The sequence below is a fragment of the Anarrhichthys ocellatus genome, unplaced genomic scaffold (genome assembly GCF_004355925.1).
Source record: "Anarrhichthys ocellatus isolate YVR2014 unplaced genomic scaffold, GSC_Weel_1.0 scaffold112, whole genome shotgun sequence".
Classification (NCBI taxonomy): domain Eukaryota; kingdom Metazoa; phylum Chordata; class Actinopteri; order Perciformes; family Anarhichadidae; genus Anarrhichthys; species Anarrhichthys ocellatus.
This window is the reverse complement of record NW_022280142.1, coordinates 572,556-591,554: the sequence shown is the minus strand read 5'-3', so window position 1 is coordinate 591,554 and position 18,999 is coordinate 572,556. Positions and strand designations below refer to the sequence as shown.

Genomic DNA, 18,999 nt, shown 5'->3' with positions numbered 1-18,999 from the left:
TGTCTCAATTTAATAAGATACTTCTACCTGTGGGGATGTCATGCCTACTAATGGATGATGACTTACAGGTGATGTGACACTAAGTGAAAATGCTTTAAGAACCCACAATAATAATAAGTTTCAACCAACTGAACATCTTAAATCTCAATTTAGAAGTCAAGTCAACACATATAATTATCTAAGTCATATGGTTTGTTTGCAAAAAAAAACCATTTAAATATTATTTTCAAAAGGAATAAAGTGTGCGCGGGCGTGTGTCTGTGCGTGTTGGGTCGCTAGACGTTGTGAACGCGCCTCGCGGTCTTTCCTGTCATTCAGTGGATCAGAGCGCGCGGAGAAGCAGCTTCAGGTCTGTACCACAAAATATATGATCTCCTTTATTTACATGTAACCTCCGTGTTCAGACGACGTGTCACCTCACGTCTTACAATACGCGATTTATTTAATCATAAACAGCCACACATGTCACATATCCTTAATTCTGCAGTTCAACACGTGCGTCCTGCAGAGATCTTTGGTCTTGTGTTTTATATTAACATGTGTTGAGCTATAGTTGCTCTGCTGCACATATCTTCACCGCTGTCTTGTGTTTCTTATTCTTCTCTCATTATTTCTCATTAATTGAAGTATAGCTCTCTGTTCCCAAAGTGTGGTCCATGTGGTCTTATACTTTAACAGTTTTATGACAGAATGCAATCTTCTTGATGTGCAAAAAATACGTTTTAAATTGATAAAGACGTGTAATTCATGGCACAATTCAATCAGGATCAAATCATTATGTGTCTCAACGTTGACTAACGAACAAAGTTTTTTCCGAAAAAAGGTCAGATTGGAAGTGATGGACTTCAGCTCTCTACAGAGTCACCGCTAAACGATAAATAGAATATAAATATAGTGTTATTTGAACATTAAAGCATGTAAACATGTTCTACTAGAAACCTAAAATACGTATTAAGTAATATGAATCTCAAAATGAGCAGAATATGTCTCCTTTAATAATGTTAATGTATTGTAATAATGTTGAGGTTTGGACTAAACACATGTGTGAAGTTGTCACTTTGGGCTCTGGGTAATTGTGACTTTTTTTCCTATTTGCACATTTTTTTACAAACCAATCAATTAATGGAAAAATGAATCTATAATGAAAATAATCATTAATCAATAGCTCAAAATGAGCTCCACCTCAACCAACTACAGTAAAATCCTGCTTTTACATTAATGCAGTGGTTCTCAAACTGTGGGGCGCGCCCCTCTAGTGGGGCGTGGTGGTATTACAGGTGGGGCGCAGGGGGAAATGCAGAATTTTTTTTTTTTTTTTTTTTTTTTAAGTAATTAATAAATACATGGCAAAATGTATGGAAGCCCGTTTCCGCCACTGTGAGGAAAAATTACAGATCCTGTAAGTCATTATAATGAGATACTATCTCAAAATAATGACTTAGCATCTCATAATTATGACTTAGCATCTCATATCAGCCAATTGTAATAAGCTATTTTGTAGTTCTTTTTTGCACAGATTGAACTTTATTTGCATTGTTCTAACAAAGTGATTGCACATTTTATTTGTTTTTGTCTGATGGAGCAATCTGGTTTACTTGAAAGTGATTGCAATTTTCTTTATTCTATTATTTGAAAAGGACGGACGGAGGAGTCACAAAATGTTATTTCAATAAAAATTCAACATGGACCATTTTGTTACAATTTTGTTGGGGTGGTGGGGCATGAACATTTTTCTTCCTCCAAAGTGGGGCGCGACAGAAAAAGTTTGAGAACCACTGCATTAATGCATGAGTGACAATAATCCAATGATCTAATATATAATAGTATAACAGTCACAGGGGACAATTCTATACTTTTAAGTCAATTATACTCAAGTAACATTTTCAAAGCAGAACTTTTACTTGTAACAGAGTATTTATATAGTGAGGTATTAGTACTTTCACTGAAGTAAAATACTTCCCCCACCACTGACTCCTGCTGTCCTCTGATGTAGAAACAGCGATCAGTGATGAGAACAAACCCGCTCCCATGCAGCCGACACAGACAGTTTGGTGAAAAGCTCTGGTGTCGGGGCTCTAAGAGAGTTTTTCAGACGTAACATTCCTCGAGCTGCGGACAAATCTAACAAGTAGACTACATGAACTCTGTCACGTAGCAACGGCATCAGCAAAACTATCATCAAAAGATCAGATCCAACATCGTTAAAGTCGCACCGAGCGGCAAAACAGGTGTCTGTATGTCAAACACTGAATGTAGTGTCTGTGCTGTAATGTGTGTGACAGGCTTGAGATGCACTGACCTGTCCAGGGAGTGTACCTTCACGCAATGCATGCTGGGATAGGCCAATGTGTACAGGATGTGACAATAGGAGTAATATCCTGTGTTTTTCTTACTGTCATTAAATGTTCAGACTCAAACCAACATGGAGATTGTGGTCAGACTGTTATTGTTATTTCCCAGGGATCAGCCAACCTGAGCATGTTGACCTGATCCGAAATGGACGACCCGGCCAACAGCAGCTCGGCTCTGTCGGACTACTTCCTGTCCAGTGACGGCCTGGACTATGAGATTCATCCGGACGACATCCCGGACACCACGCAGGGCCGGGCCTTCTTCGTGGCCACCATCGTCATCGCCGTGGTCCTGGTGGGCATCATGTTGGTCTGCGGCGTGGGGAACTGTCTGTTCATCGCCAGCCTCGCCCGCTACAAGCAGCTCCGCAACCTGACCAACCTGCTGATCGCCAACCTGGCGGTGTCGGACGTGCTGGTGGCGGCGGTGTGCTGTCCCTTCCTGCTGGACTACTACGTGGTGAAGCAGCTGTCGTGGGATCACGGCCTGCTGCTCTGCGCCTCCACCAACTACCTGCGCACCGTCTCCCTCTACGTGTCCACCAACGCACTGCTGGCCATCGCTGTGGACAGGTGAGTCCACCTGCACCTTCGTCACACACGGCTTAACTACATTAAACATTCGTTTTTAGCACGTCCATGAGGGTTTTTGGTTACATTGCAAGATATCTCAAATGTTACTTTTGGACGATTTAAATGTGATCTGGTGGAGAATTAGATCACAGGCTGAGGAACAAGCGATCAGGTTTTGGTGTGAGACTAGAGAGACTAGTTTATTCACCTCTCCTACACATTTAAGTCAATCTTTACCACAATTGGTTTCACAAACTTAATTTTTTATGGCAGGGTCAGTGCATTGAGGTCATGGGGGAGCTGCACACTTTCAGAGTCACAAGGTAGACGGGTGATAAATAGGCTGCAGGTCAGAATCTAGAGCAGGAAACCGGAACAAAGACAAATGGCTGCTGGTGAATAGTGGGAGGCTGATGAGGAAAGTGGGAACAGGTGTGTAGATGGTTCGGTTGGGGAATGACAGGCGTCACGGTTAAAAGAAACCAGCGGCGACTTGGAAACAGGAAATGAACAGCCGTTTGTCTCGTGCTTCGTCGACCCCTCCATCCACACCCACTTCTTCCTGAAGCCGTCTTTAACGTCATAAACAGATGTCGTTTTTTGGGACATTTTCTGGCACCACGATGCCTCTCTTTTGCACAACTCCTCCTCGCTTGAAGCTACGATATTCCCGATATAACATTATGACGTTATGACATTATAGAGGCCTATCTATGTTTATATAATACTCACAAAGACCTCTTGTTCCAGTGCTCCTTTATATTCTATTGCCTAGTTTAATCTATGTTTGTATCGTAGGTTTTATCTCTAAAAAGAAAAGCTTTGTGACGATGCATTTTCCAGCTGATCCCAGAGACGTTTCTCTCTCAAATATGATTTTATCGTGAAGCATGTTTACAGCAGTAATACAGACGGAGTGGATATCATGTCTTTCTTTCTTTCTCTTCCACCCTCCTTTCCTTCCATCCTCTTCCATGTTGCAGATTAACAGCACCCCTCCATCTCCCTCCGAATCCCTCCCTCTCTCTCTCTCCCTCCCTCTCCCTCCCTCTGTACGTGTGTGTGTGTGTGTGTTCCTCTCATCACCTCCTTCGCGTTCTTCTCCTGCATGCACACGACCGCCCGCTGTGTCCAGATCACATAACCAAGATGCATGTGTGGGAGAACAGCCGCGGGTTCTGGTTGGTTTGCGATAACAAACGAGACAGAAAACACACTCTGCTACAGTAGCTGCTGCGGTGCTGTTCTCAGCAACATACACACACAAAAAGGAGAGTTTTAAGCCTCATTATCAGCTGTGTTGGTCTACGTTACTTCTTCTACCCATGTGTGAATGCAGCATCAATCCTTTAACCCTCAGCTTTAATTAATTCAACATATCAACATGTCAGTGAGCCAACTATAAGCCACTGCTAACATTAGCATGTCGCAGGCAGACGTAGTTTGGCCGAACTACAGAGCTTCATCCGTCAGAGAAACAGAAACATCAATGATCGCTCCACATCAAACAGATCTCAGGACTCAGAGGGGATTTACATTCTGCTATAGTAAAAGCTGCTTCTGGGCTCCTGAACCAAATCCATCATCGGCTGACGCTCACACTTGTGGACCAGCAGCCCCACTCCATGTTCCATTTATCATGGCTGACATCCTCTCATGTATAAACAGCATCAGCAGGGAGGAAAGATGAAACAATATCTGTGTATCCGGGATGCTCAAAGTGGTTCCAGTTTTAAGTCTGTGAGTGTTGTGTCCTCCTCTGTGTTGTGAAACCTTTGCTCTTCCTGTCTGCAGGTACATGGCCATCCTCTACCCTCTGAGGCCTCGTATGAAGATCCAGACGGCGTACTGCGTGATCCTGACGGTCTGGATCGTCCCCATCTTCATCTCCATCCCCTCCGCCTACATGGCCTCTGAGATGACGTACCCACACGTGGAAGGTCGCCCCCACAAGACCTTCTGTGCTCAGATCTGGCCCGTGGACCAGCAGGTTTACTACCGCTCCTACTTCCTCCTCATCTTCGCCCTGGAGTTCATGGGCCCGGTGACCGTCATGGCTGTCTGCTACATCCAGATCTCCAGGGAGCTGTGGTTTAAGGACGTCCCGGGTTTCAAGACGGATCAGATCCGGAAGAGGCTCCAGAGACGTCGGAGGACGGTGGTGGTGCTGGTTCTGGTGCTGGCGGCCTACGTCCTGTGCTGGGGGCCGTACTACGGCTTCACCCTGCTGCGGGACTTCTACCCCACGCTCATATCCAGGGACAAGAACTCCCTGGTGGTCTTCTACATCATCGAGTGCCTCGCCATGAGCAACGGGGTCATCAACACCCTCTGCTTCATGAGCGTCCGACACAACAACAAGCGCCTGAAGAAGGCGGGAAAGTTCCAGCTGAGGCTGGTGACGTTCGTGGCCGTCAAGTCGGTGGATGACGGCGAGGCACGGACCTGCTCCCTCCGGGTGACGGAGGACGCCGAGGGGGCTCGGCTAAAGTAGAGGTTCAAACAGCAGGCTGGATCTGCTGCAGCTCGTCCAGAAACAGGTCAAAGAGGCGAACAAAAAGCGGGAGCTTTCAACCCTTATTACCCGACCAGAGATGCCGGTGCCTCCAACAGGAGTGCTGCAGGAAGGAGTCCTAAAACCCAGAAATGAGTCAGCATTTTTACACTTCCGCGGGTGCTGATAAGAGGCCAAATGAAACCACAAAACGCCATCACGCAGAACACTGGTCCTCCTTTAGCTTAGTGGTGATGACAAGATGTCATGTGACCGTGGTGTAGCTCCTATATAGCCTACCGTTAGCTTTTTACTTCTGGCGATTGCATTCGTGCTTCAAAAATCATAATAGTGGTGTTCATTTGTAAACATTCTCTTGCTGAACAAAATGTGTGAAGTATCATAAACGTCGAGGGGACCAGCGCAATGCTAACTTCCTGGTTGGCCTTGAAAAATACACCATCCCTGCAGCTTCCTGTTGGGCGTGGTGTCCGTAGCTCATACGTAGAAGAAGAGTGCAATGGGGCCATGTTTGTAGTTCTGTTTCTGAGATGCTTGGTACAGTTTGTAGAAATACTGGATTCAAACGTTGGTTTCGCCTCGGTGAAGATGTTCTCATCCTGGTCAGACAGTTAACACCCGTGTGATCATGAAAGCAGGTTGAAAAAAAAAAAAAAAGAAATGTATTCTCCCAAAAAGGCTTGCACTGAGAAGCCGGGGTCATAATGGCGGCTACACTACAAGCACATCTGCTGCTTTTGTTCATGTGCAGCAGCGCAAAGTGCAAAAAGATGCTGACTGAAGTGGAGTATCGAAGCAGAGGGTGTGGTGATTAATGAAAACACTCGGCCAATCACATCCCTCTGAAACAGCTGAGCCAATCACAGGGGAGCGTGACAACAATGACTCAACAAATGAAGAAGCAGCTTCTTCTTCTTCTCCGACTCCATGTGAACACACATTTGCAGCCGGAGACAGACGGAGTGTTTATTATTTCATTTGTACAATAATGATGATTAATAATATTTAAAAAAATATTGAAGTTGTACTTATCGTGCAGTAAAATGTTCCCCGTCAGTGTTTTACTATTGTATCTGATGTTTCTGGATTAATATTACTGCTGCATTAATGTGTATTTTGCATTTTACTGATACTTTTAACTCCTTTATATCCTGTTGGGTAGTTTAATCTACATCAAAGCATCATATTCTGTATGATCATCTTTTTAAATAGTTCATTTTCTCGACACATAAAGGAACACTACATCCATATGAGAGTCTCGTGAGAGGAAATTCACTTTCTCCAGCAGGAAAGGATGATGGGAAACCGTGAAGCGGTTTGATGTTGAGTGTGTGGAGGATTTAACTTCCCAGTGGGACCATGTGTGTGTGTGTGTTACAGATGTAGCCGACGGTGCTGCGAGGCGCTCTGCATGAATCCATCCTCTACTTGTGTTGTTTGTGCCTTTAGACGGCAGCTCTGGAGACGTGAACGGAGATCATGTTTGAAATTCAAGAGGCCGCCTGTCTGTTTATCATCATCAATGAATGCAAAGTGTCAGCTGGAAGACTCACGACGCACCACACACAACCTCACGGGCAGCAGACCTCAGATCAGCTCTCTGTGATCTGTGCTGGGCTACACTTCTGCAGGTTTACTCAAGTACTGTACTTAAAGGGGCCAAACGCAATGATTCAGAGCTTATCCATTGCCTCCACACGGCTCTCAACATGTCGTCGGCTGAGCAGCAACAGCGCCATCGTGGCCATCATCAGGTCAACCTTTTAATGTGTCCAGTACTTTGGTTTATGACCAAATACCTGCAGATAAATAACATTCCCATCAGCCTCAGCTGGACTTTGTGTTTACTGCTCATTAGTCGGGCTGCACAATACAGTGTATGTTTTTATTATTGTGATGTCAACTTGCACGATAAACACAAAATGCTATATTCCACCAAGATATATATATATATATCTTTATTATTTTAATAATTCCTTTTGTGTTCAGTTCAATGTTCAATTTGTCCAAAACATGTTGAAAATTAATTTCTTTGATTGTTTTTAATTCAACAACCAATTTTCAGTATTTAAGCAGAATACTGAGAGCAGCAGAAAGGCCAAACTGAGTTCACTTTAATATCCGTTTATGTATCGCAAGTAATATCGTTACTGCAATATCATCGCATATATTCCTCGTATCGTCGCAGCCCTACTAATGAGCAAATGTTAGCGTGCTGACACGCTAAGCTAAGATGGTGAACAAGGTAAACATTAAGCCTGCTAAACATCAGCACGTTAGCATTTTGATAAAATAAAATAAAATGAAACAAATTTATTTTCCACTAGAATGAAATATGACATGAAATCTTGTGTTTTTCTTGTAAAAAACAACATTGTACATAGTTTGGTGGGCGGCTAGTTAAAATATATGAGTGTGAGTGGGTTTCTCTTTCATAATAAAACCACAGAATCAAAAAGCAGGAAAGACTTTGTATTCATCTCATGTATTTAAACAAAGTAAGAAAAACAGCTCAACAAATTAGAGTAACAATTATAAGACAGCTACGCCTAAAACTCAATTTTACATATTTACACGAGCAGAATTCATCCAAAAAAAGGAACCGATTATCTGGAATAAAATCTAAGCGACAAAATACAACTTAGCAAAATCATTCAGTTTGGACTAATGCTTGTATCTCTCAGTGCTGTCAGTGTTTCCAGTGGTTCAGAAAGAACCTTTAGTGGTTTGTCATACTATTGTGTCTGCAGTAAACAGCGCTGACGTCCTGGAGAGGATCAGTCGTCAACATGTGAAAGGGCCCACGGTGCCAAAACAGTTGGGAACTCCATGCTCTTGTAAAGCTTCAATTCATGGCTTTTAAAAAGGGACAGTTCAACCCAAAATCAAAACATAATTTATACTATTACCCGTAGTGCTTTTGATCAATCTAGATTGTTTTGGTGCGAGTTGGTTTGGTTCTCTCCAATATAATGGGACTAGATGACACAAAATAAAGAATACATTTGAATAACTCAACAGCAAGAAATCATGACCCGGTTACTCAAAATAATCTGCAGACCTTGTGAGCAGTTTCATGGAGGTCTGAATCTACTTCCTCCTCTTCATGAAGGCCTTTGCCTCCTCCTGCAGTCCTGTCACGTCCTCCTTTCCGCTGTCATCTGAGACAGGAGGCGCGTAGTCCGAGTCGTCGCCCACGTCCTCGCTGTCGTCGTTAATGAAGCTGTCGTCTTCGTCGCTGTCGTCATCGTCAGCGGGGGGCTTGTTGGTGACGGTGCGTGTGGCGCGAGCTGTAAAAGCATCGGCAGTGTGAACGGAGTGAGTCACAGAAGGAGACAAGGAAAAGCTTGAAGTGCAACATGAGAAGCGAGGAGAGTTTTGTTTCATGTTCCTCTGCTTCCAGATGTCTCTGATGAACTGGTTTCCTTCTCTACGTTTGGTTAGAATAAAAAAAGAGACAGATAATGGAAAAAGTTTCGGCAGCACGATACCTCCACTACATGTCAACAAATATCAGAGACATGTTTGTGAAAAGTTAAAGATTTCATGATTTTTTTAGGACTTTTTTAACCCTCGAAAAGCTCGTAAGTGGACCTTTGAGTTCTGTATCATTCTTGTTCTTATTATAGAAAGATACTACTACCCCTAATTAAATAAATGTATATATATTGTAACTTTTACTACATATTTTACTTCAGTAATCATCAATAGAACATCGTATTTCTTGTCTTCACTCCTCTATGGGGAGCAGTGCTTTCAGAGTGGAAGAAATAAGGAGACGTCGTTTCTCCGTCTCCCTTCCTCCCGTCAGTCGAGACGAGACGAGAGTGTGAACGAAGCTTCTTAACTAAATGTCAACTGAGGCATAAAAAGAAATTGGAGGGGAAATCACATTTGTCATCAGTGTGAAGTGTGTTTTATTAAAGAAAGAAGGGTGTAGGTGTGTGTGTGTGTGTGTGTCAGAAAGTCATTTCCACTGCAACAGGGGGGGGGGGGTAATGTCCTGGAGGGTCTCCAGATTACATTATAACCCGCTAACAACAAAATTGATAGGCCCCAGTGGGTTTATAGATTGTGAGCAGCTCTGGTGACGGATCCAGTGTGTGTTTTTTCTTCTTCTTCATCAGGTCGAGGATCTGTCGCTAAACCCTTTCAGAGATGGAAATTTCCCTTTTTTATTTTCGCTTTTGTTAGGAAGCATTTTGTGCGACTCTGGTTTAAAAGGACAACACAGCAGCACCAGCGGCTTTGCAGTCAGTCCAGTAGATCCTCCTGGGCTGCCGTGAGAGCCGACAACTCACATCGCTGACTCACAACCACTTCCCACAACGATGCATGTGGAACTGTCATTTTATTAAATGCCGTCTCGCCGCCTTCCAGGAGCCCGTTGCTTTAGTAAATGGACTTGCATTACTGCAGCGCCTCTATTCTTCCCACCTCTCAAAGCACTTTACCCGACATCATTCACTCCTTCTCACACACACACACACACACACACACACACACATTCATACACTGATTAAAAGCATTAAATAATGTTTAGTTTACGGTGTCTTTAGTTGTGATGCCGTCAAACAGAAATCAAGCAGGTGAAACATCTCACCTGGTGTCTTTGTGTGTTTGTATTCTTTCCTGTGAAGAGGATTTTTCCTGTCAGGGAACAAAAAAAATCAAAGTCACTGTCGACGTTCCGCCAGAAAGCACACAAGCGTATTTCTCTAAATATTGAACCATTGCTGTAACGTGAATGTCGATAGTGGAGGCCATCATCTGTTAACTTAATGGATCAAGAGATGCGTCTTCTGGGAGAAACCCTTCATCTGTTGTCACTTAGAACCAAAGTGTTGGACAAACGGAGCGCTAAGACATCTCACCGTATAACAGTCAGACTTGTTGAGGATGAACCATTTAGTATAGTATAGTATTGATGCTTTACATTTGCTGGAAACTAGGATGAAAATATGAGACTAAATCTAAAAAAAAAAGCTGCGAGGATCATCTCGTGACATTACACCGTCTCTGCCATTGATGTCAGCTTCATCGGGTCACCAGGTTTCCCCATCATACCTTTCAATCCCCTTTCATCTGACTGTGATGTCTGACCTGTAGCAGTCGGTGCCGTAGGGGCACTCAGGCCGATCTGCCTCCTGCGTCTCCTCTCCCTTATCCTCCTCCTCCTCGTAGTCGGTGTCACCGGGGTGACTGCTCTCCTGGAAATGGGCCGGGTTCTTCCTGGAAGAACAAACAGAGAAGGTCGTGAGAGGTCTTCAGAGAAGCGCTTGATGTCTGTGCACACAAGAGATTTCTGCAGGATGTGTCCCTGCTGCTGCTCCCTCTTTATGTACACTTAGTTTAAAAAAAAAAGGAACAAACAGTGGAAGTTCAATCCACTTAAACCACAGACAACCAATTACATCTTTTCTGTTTTTCATATCCGTCCACGGTTTTGGTTGGTTAGTATTCGCAGGCGCGACAGTAGCGCAACCTCCCAAGCACCGTGGATAAGAGGATGAAAGCGGCACGGCTGGCATTGTCCACACGTTCCACCTGTCTGTTTCTATAAACTCCATCTACTGTAGCAAAACACTGACTCATACAACCACACTGTCCCTTTAAGCTCTGCAGCTGGAGGATAATGACCGATCTGGTTCATCAGTGTAAACCTGACTGGTTAGTTTCTGTGATTTTTGTCAGTTTGGGAGCCTCAGAGGTAAATCAATGTGTCTGTGAGACTCTTTTCTCCACTGCAGCCCCACTTTGTGATTTAGGGTTGTGTAAGAACACCTTCGCTTTAATGATCTTGAAATCTTTTATCTTAAATTCGAGAAGGAGTATCTCTTGAGGCTAAAACCAGAGAGACACGAGGCGGCTGCTTTGAGAAGCTTTTGTACCTGATCCAGTTTTTGTCTCTGTTCATGTTTATCAGCTCAAGTGCACTTCATCTCATCTTTGCACATCAAAGGAAAAAGCTGTTGTGTTCGTGCACAGGTAAACGCTACCTGTAGCAGTTGTTCCCGTACGGACACGGCGCTCGAAGTCCGGTCGCAGAGGCGCCACTCGACCCGACTCCTTTAGTATGCTGTCGTCCATTTTTCTGCTTGTTGTCCTCGTCGTTGTCAGATTGACTGATCACATTCGTCCGTATGGTGGTGTTCATGTCAGTTGTAGACGACTCCGCTCTCTCCTCCTCCTCCTCGTCCACCTCCACGGTGAAGCCGCCGGACTCGTCGCTCACCTCGGACCTCTTGGATTCGCTGTGAAGCCTGACTGAGCGCTGCTCTGGAGGAACGTCCTGAGAGTCAACACCAGAGACAGACGATTAAAAAGGCTTTTATTGGTCCAGAAAGACTGAATGAAGACATTTACCGTAATTTCACAGTCCTCATTTTATTTGGACCAAATTGGCGCAAAATATTTTTTTGCAGAAGACGGTAAAAACACGTAATAACAGCCATTATTTTAATTTAAATTCCATTTAATTAAATGTATTTGTATAGCCCAATATCACAAATCAGCCTCAGAAGGCTTTACAATCTGTATACATACGACATCCTCTGTCCTTGAACACGGGAACAAAAACTACAACTCACTAACAATACTCAACTGTTTTAGACTGAGCTGCTTCCTCCTCTTCATCACTCATCTTCCTTCTCCTCTTCCTCGGCATTTCCTCCTCGCTGAGCTCCGCCTCCTCAGGTGAGGAGGTCTTGGTGGGCGTGGCTTGTTTGGCTGCAGCTGGTTTAGTGCTGGTTGAAGGTCCTTTACTTGTCTTCACAGCGGACTGAACTGAAACAGAGAGACAAATGTCGATTTCAGAGGATTATACGAAAACAAGAGCCCAACTGATACAAAAAAAAAAAAGAAGATATTTCATCATACAAAATCAGTTAAAAATCAACACCAGTATGCATCGTATAAATCAGAATATCAAAGGTTTTTAATCAGAAGGAAACTCATCAATTCATTTGACACAACTTACAGTAGTGGAAGAAGTATTTGAGTAAAGTAATTATCAGGAAAATGTACTTTAAAGTATCAAAAGTAAAAGTACTTGTTCTGCCGTATGTGTGCCCTGTGACTGACGTTATTAAATGAATACCGATACATCAATGCACAAGTCATTTTTTACTGGTGTAGCTGCTCGAGGTAGAGCTACTTTATACAGGGAGCTAGTTTAGTCCAGTGGTTCCCAACCTGGGGGTCAGGCCCCTGCAAAGGGTCCCTGATAAATCTGAGGGGTCGTGAGATGACCAGCGTGAGAGGAAAGAAGAAAAACTAAGTTCTGATATGAACTTTTACCTTTGTTTTATCAGACTTTTATCTAATCTTTGCATTTTTTGTGAAATGCTGAACAGTTTCGAAAAATGTCTTTGGTGGAACAAGTCGGAGAGACATCTGAACGTGGCCAGGAGACACAGCTACACACTGATTTTGTGTAAAAGCCTCACAAGAATTTTACTCTAAAAATCTGAAAAGTAACTAAAGCTGTCAGCTGAATGTAGCGGAGTAAAAAGTGCAATATTTCCCCCAGAAATGTAGAGGAGCAGAAATGTAAAATACAAGTAATTCAAACTTGTACTTAATTACTTTCCACCGCCGCCAAAGACTCCGGGAATGAAAGTAGCCACAGACAGCATTGCGAGTTTCTCTTTAGGAAACTGGAACTTCTCCATCTGCCCACTCTTCCCAGTTAAACTCAGCTCTTTAAGTGCAGCATAGAGCGTATGGACGCAGTAACAGGCTCGCTGAGGGTCCATGTAGCTCAGCAGAGCCGTCTGCTCTCCTTCAAAGTAAATATCACAGGAGGATACGCTGTCCAGTGTCCTCTTTTACCTGCTGTAATTATCAATGAACACGCCGACATACGGAGAAAAGCTTCCGCTGTGTCACACTTCTATTGGCTCTCTTGTTAACGTCAGACTGCCGTGATATTTTAAGACCTGACTGTCAGCTGCTATTTAAGGTCAACAAGCGTCTGCAGCGTTCAGGTGGCGTCACCTGGACAAGATCACCTGAAAACAGACTCTCATTCCTTCACCAGACCCACTGCACCACAGCTCGAGCACTTTTTAGAAACAGTCCCATTATGGAAGATTGCATTTGTTTTAATCCTGGTTCAACAATTTAAAACAACTGGTTGTAACATTATTTTGAAAAGTGCTGTATAAATAAAGTTTATTATCACTTTAGGGCTTGTTCGGAGGGGGCTGAACGCTTGACCTCAGGTGTTTTCTGGAGAACCGCTCATCCAAACCACTTCACACTCGACACTGACCTCCGTTGGGTCCTGAGCAATGTACCCGCCAAGTGTGAAGTCAACCGGATGAGCGGTTGTCAAAAAAAAAAAAAGATCTCCAGTGTCTCTTTCTTCAAGCTGTTACCCAGCATGACGATTTTTAGGCATGCTGGGTAACCATGGGTAAGGCAGCATTTAGGACCCATGAATGGCTCCTAAAAATCTGGACATTTAAGACATTTTTAGACCCGTAAAATAAGAAGGGAACCAACAAATGTATTGTGACGCAAAGACAGATCCAATCAAGTGTGAAATGTGGACAGACGTGTGAAAAAACCCAAATAAATCCATGAAACAGGAAGGTGAAGGTACCTTTTGGTCTGGAGGAGGAGGAACTGTGTGGCGCTGCTGCAGCCGCCATCATCCACGCAGGTAAAACTCTTCTCTTGGTTACAGACGGAGGGACGTCCCTCTGGTCGTCCTGAACTTCTTTTGGACGTGCAGAGGCTCCCTTCATGAAACGAAAACAGAAAACAGTTCTTGTGAAGTGTGCAGTGGGTTCATCATCAGAGCTGGAAACAATGCAGGTAACATTGAGACAGAACACTATAACGCTGATCATCTTAAATTATTGATATTAATGAAAGTTTAACTGGATGCAATTATTTCCTAAATGTGCGACATGTTTCCATCCAACGGGATATTCTGCTTGTTGTGTTGGAGTACAGAAAGCGTAGCTTAGTGGTGACTATCTTTACAGCCTCAGCAATCGTTTTCCATCAGAAGAGATGGAATTTGGCGATATGGATCAAATAAAACTGATTGTGAAACTGTTCATAGAGTGTGTTTTGCAGTAATCCAGTGAGGGAAATACCTGAGAAGTCAAAGAACTTCATCCAAAATACAACAAGGAATATTAAAAGGGAAAGACACCAAATAAGCAGAGATGCAAATTTGGATCGTCTCCTGGTTTATAATGACGTCATATCGCCAAAAACAATAAAAGAGACGGACGTGACGTGACTTCCTGCTGCGCCGCTTTTCTGCTGATGCAGGTTTGGATGCCAGTTTAAACAAACCTTCTTCTTCAGGCTTCTGTTGACGGCTTCCTCCTGGTTCGACGGAGCTGCCGGTGGCGGAGGAGTCTGTCCAACAGGAGGAGGATGTGGCTGCACCTCTGGCTCCACATCTGGCTCCACATCTGGCTCGGGATCAACGGGAAGCTCCTCTTCTTCAAACATCTGACTGTTTCTATTGGAAGTTATACATGAAGAAAATGATAAAGTGATTTTTAAGCCTGAAAAACTGAGGTTGAAGTCCACTTTTAAAACTCCTAATAAACCTTCTGCTGCTGCTCAGATACAAGCTGTAGTTTCTGTATTCAATGCAACATGAGCCTCGGCTGGTTTACATTTGTTCGAGTGTCCTTTTCCTGTTTGTTTGATCTAAACTTCAAACAGACAGCGGGCCTCAGGACAACATAGGGGACCCTAACTCACAGATAAAACATTACCGAAGCCCACAGACTACATGAATCAACCTAATCTTGGCTTTTAATTGAGTCAACAGATAACACTTGAACTGGAGCCATTTCAACCCCACGCAGTCTGCTCTGCAAAGATAAAAGAGATAAGACTTTATAATGAAACAGTGGAGAGCAGCCTCCTCCGTCTTGATTTAATTGCTGCAAATGCAAATGAGATTCATCTCTAGATCTTGACACACGGCGTTAACGTTCGAGTACCTGGGAGTGCGGCCTTCTTCGCCCACGGCCACCACCTGGTAGATGAACTGGCCCGGCAGCAGAGAGAACAAGTCTCCGTGATGAAGAGGGTACCAGGAACTTCTCTGCAGAGGTCGAGGGTCGTCGGTCAGGGACGACTGGACAAAGCACGGGTTCAGGTGGGTCTAGAGATGAAAACCAGAGGATGAAGAAATACAAATAATAGAGTTTGAGTCGACCTCCTTTATAATGGACCTTTATCAGTTACCACCAACTCTCTGGAGACGCTAATAATTTCACGTTATCTGTGTGCGACTATCAGCGCTGATCTTTGGGGATTGGACTGTATTTGCAGTCATTTGCGTATATTTCAGCCAATTTTACACCATTTTTTTTTGCATATTACATCATTGAAATACGAAAAACCTCACAACATGATGTAACGTAATACTTCTGTCGTGACATTAAAATACAGAGAAAATACCGGATTTTTCTCCGCTTCGTGACGCAGGTATGAAAGTTGAAGCATCGACGGAGCCTCGGTGAAGAGCGTCTGTAGCCGTGTGTGTTTTCCAGCGTGACATCCGGAGGCCGCATTTATTGACGCGACTGATTCCCCCTCACGATTAAAAACATTGGTTGAGGTGCTGCGACTGTGATGTGTTCATTAATCGTCTGAGATGACGAGTTGAGACGTGCTGATGCATTGACCTCCAGTCAATTACACGAATGACAAACAGAGGATGTCGGCGTGATTGACGTGGATGACGCCGCCTACTCTTTTCCAAACAGACCTCCATCTGACTTCTGCTGCTGGAATGACTCAGTTCTCCCTCAGGACCAATAAAGATCTGAATACTGAATGCATCTGTTTGGAAGAAGTCACGACGGTTTGTGATTGCAGCAACTAAACGCGAGGTTTCTCTTGATGCCGGAGACGGAGACCATCCATCCATCAGCTGTACTAGCTTCTCATTTAAGAGGCTGGCACTGGGCGAGAGGCGGGGTACGCCACCCTGGACGGGTCGCCAGTCAATCACAGGAAAGACTAAATTAGGGATCCGATACCGATATTAGGCCGACACCGACACAAATGGCTGGATCGGGTATCACTTCTGAGAGAAGTTGACGATAAATAATCATGTCTTAAATCACTTTCAAGTTATTTGTTCCAGCTTTAAAAACTGACGGTAAGCTTTGGAGAAGGCTCGTCGCCAGTGAACTAATGGTGAAACAAGTCAAATCCCCGGTGTGGTGAGAGGACGTACCGGTTTGAGGCGCAGCTGTCCGTTCAGGTTCTCCAGCAGCCCGTGAAGTCTGGACACTCTCTTGTCGCTGACCTGAGACAACGTGAGGACAAACACAACAGGTGAAGAGCTTCAGTGCAAAGTGATTCACATATTTTTAGAGGTGGAAAAAAAAGAAAAACCATCGGGACAAGAATCCCAGTTGACCAACAATTTGTTCCATCACAGGATAAAGCATTTAAAAAAAAAACAGAAACCCCAGAATTCCTTGAACAAAACACTATAAATGCCCAAACTTCAGCATTCCTGCTGAACTCCTGCTGTAAATTGTGTATTTAAAACCAGATTTTCATCTGGATTTTTGTTTAAATATTATTTTTCATTTTCATAATACTATTTTACAACAATCCTTGCATGTGGTGCCAGAAGACGTAAAATCAGGATAATGTTTGAGAAACAGAGATGCTTCAGAGACTCAAAGAAAAGTAGTAATAACTTATTGGAAAGTCATTTAGGTGACAGCTCAAAAAACAGAAAATGTTAACCCCGTCAGAGAGGACACGTCCTGTTCCATGTTATCAGGAAAACAGAGTCCTCCAGTGGTTCAGTGGAAGACCTGCAGCTCTGCTGAAACACTCACACGTTCCTTCATTTCATTCTTCGGGAATAAAAAATTTAATTAAAAATTTAAATTAAATTAAATCATGCTATGTATATTACACATAGGCCAAATAAAAGAGCTGTTTGAGCTTATTCGTAAACTGTTTGGATATTCATTTTTTGGAATATAAATAAGTGAAAAAATACATTTTAAATTGTAAAATGTCCGAATGTAATTGAGCGAACGTGTGGCCAGAAGTCTCCGGTAGGTCTGTACCTTTAATTGGCTGCGTCACACGTCTGCTGCATGGCGGCCACAGGGTCACAAACATCACACAGCAGGCAGCACAGGAGGAGGAAGTACTCAGATCCTTTACTTAAGTAAAAGTACTAATACCACATTGTAACAATACTCTACTGCAAGTAAAAGTCCTGCATTGAAATTGTTGTTTGAGTAAAAAGTATTCAGGAAAATGTACTTAAAAGTATCAAAAAGGATAAAAATGTCCCCTGTGACTGTTAAACTATCATTTATCATATGATTGATTATTATCACTCATGTATAAACGTAAAAGCAGGATTTTACTGCTGATGTTGGTTGAGGTGGAGCTCATTTTAAACTATTAACTACTTTCATTATGGATTAATATTATTCTCCATTAATCAACTGATTGTTTGGTTTGTAAAAATAGTGAAAACAGTGAGAAGTGCCGTCACAATTACAACAAGCAATAAATCTTCACATTTGTGAAGCTGGAACCATTTTATACATTAAAAATAACTTAAACCATCAAAATAAACTAGTTTTCTCTAAATTGACTAACTGATTAATCAACTAATCGTTTCAGCTGTCAGCTATTTGTACAAACAGTTAGATAGTTTAATCTATAACAAAACATCATACTTTATAAACTCGTTGTAGTACCTCAAATTGTACTTAAGTACAGTACATGAGTAAATGTACATAGTTTTGTTTGTTTGTTTATTTACCATATTTTTATATTTTATTGTAAATTTCTCTATGTTTCTATTTGTATGTCTTGTATTTTGCATTGTGTTGATTGTTTAATGTTATGCACCATCCACCAGGTCACATTCCTTGTATGTGCAACATACTTTGGCAAATAAAAGGTTCTGATTCTGATTCTGAGGATTTACATCTACAGCAATGTTTGTTAACCTGCACTGTTGAGAGTATTGCTGGAATAATTAAACTAAAATAAAGCCACAGGTGCACTCACTCCCAGTAAGGGCCCCCGGCCCAACACCGTCTCCCCCGGCGGCAGGTGGATGGGATCCCCGCCGCCGCCGCCACCGTCCACTTGGACGAGGTCGAAGCCGGACATGTGCTCAGCGGGCGGGACTGGAGGGAGCTTCACCCCGGTCCACTGGAGGTATTAGTATAAAAACACAATCCATTACAAGTGTTTACCATGAAGTGTAATGACTCCTGAAAGCTACGAGGAGAATTAAATCAGGATTTAAAGAGCTCCTCTAACTTGTGTTTCATTCAGTAGCTCCGTCTGAGACAAAAGTAGTGCGTTATGGTCACAACGGGCCGCGCAGTAATACATATGTTTACTTCTGCCTACCTGTAGTGGAGGTACACTGGATATGTTTGGTCTCTCGGGGTTGAAAAGCAAAAACCGAAAGCATAGAAAGCGTTTACAACTTTTGCTGTCATGCAGCTACAATGCATGGATGTTATTCAAAACTTCCGGGATGCTGGGGAACCTGCGCAGTAGACGTCTGGC

The 18,999-nt window shown here is 43.2% G+C and overlaps 2 protein-coding genes across 3 annotated transcripts; one reads left to right on the top strand and one right to left on the bottom strand.

Moving 5' to 3' along the window:
- Positions 1–325: 325 nt before the first annotated feature.
- prokr1a (prokineticin receptor 1a) lies at positions 326–5,704 on the top strand. Its single transcript, XM_031876676.1, has 3 exons — positions 326–349; positions 2,461–2,924; positions 4,719–5,704. Exons 2-3 carry the CDS (start codon positions 2,497–2,499, stop codon positions 5,416–5,418), a joined length of 1,128 nt encoding a protein of 375 aa, XP_031732536.1. The 5' UTR covers positions 326–349; positions 2,461–2,496; the 3' UTR covers positions 5,419–5,704.
- A 2,774-nt stretch (positions 5,705–8,478) lies between these two features.
- Positions 8,479–18,968, bottom strand: aplf (aprataxin and PNKP like factor). 2 transcript variants are annotated; one of them, XM_031876588.1, is made up of 11 exons: positions 18,838–18,968; positions 18,487–18,633; positions 16,667–16,738; positions 15,420–15,583; positions 14,755–14,926; positions 14,048–14,186; positions 12,044–12,225; positions 11,439–11,731; positions 10,543–10,671; positions 10,043–10,089; positions 8,479–8,729 (listed from the first exon to the last, which is right to left on the bottom strand). In XM_031876588.1, exons 2-11 carry the CDS (start codon positions 18,589–18,591, stop codon positions 8,530–8,532), a joined length of 1,503 nt encoding a protein of 500 aa, XP_031732448.1. In that variant the 5' UTR covers positions 18,592–18,633; positions 18,838–18,968; the 3' UTR covers positions 8,479–8,529. The 2 variants fall into 2 exon arrangements, with proteins under 2 accessions (XP_031732448.1, XP_031732449.1); XM_031876589.1 differs by lacking the exon at positions 8,479–8,729 and adding an exon at positions 9,453–9,909.
- Between the last annotated feature and the right edge of the window lie 31 nt (positions 18,969–18,999).

Excerpts from the sequence above, each read along its gene's own strand:
- prokr1a (XM_031876676.1), top strand. The coding sequence starts at position 2,497 with ATGGACGACCCGGCCAACAGCAGCTCGGCTCTGTCGGACTACTTCCTG. Across the intron at positions 2,925-4,718 it reads CTGGCCATCGCTGTGGACAG|GTACATGGCCATCCTCTACC; the intron begins GTGAGTCCACCT and ends TCCTGTCTGCAG.
- aplf (XM_031876588.1), bottom strand. The coding sequence starts at position 18,591 with ATGTCCGGCTTCGACCTCGTCCAAGTGGACGGTGGCGGCGGCGGCGGG. Across the intron at positions 14,927-15,419 it reads GAAGAAGGCCGCACTCCCAG|AAACAGTCAGATGTTTGAAG; the intron begins GTACTCGAACGT and ends AACTTCCAATAG. Across the intron at positions 10,672-11,438 it reads TACGGGAACAACTGCTACAG|GAAGAACCCGGCCCATTTCC; the intron begins GTAGCGTTTACC and ends TTGTTCTTCCAG.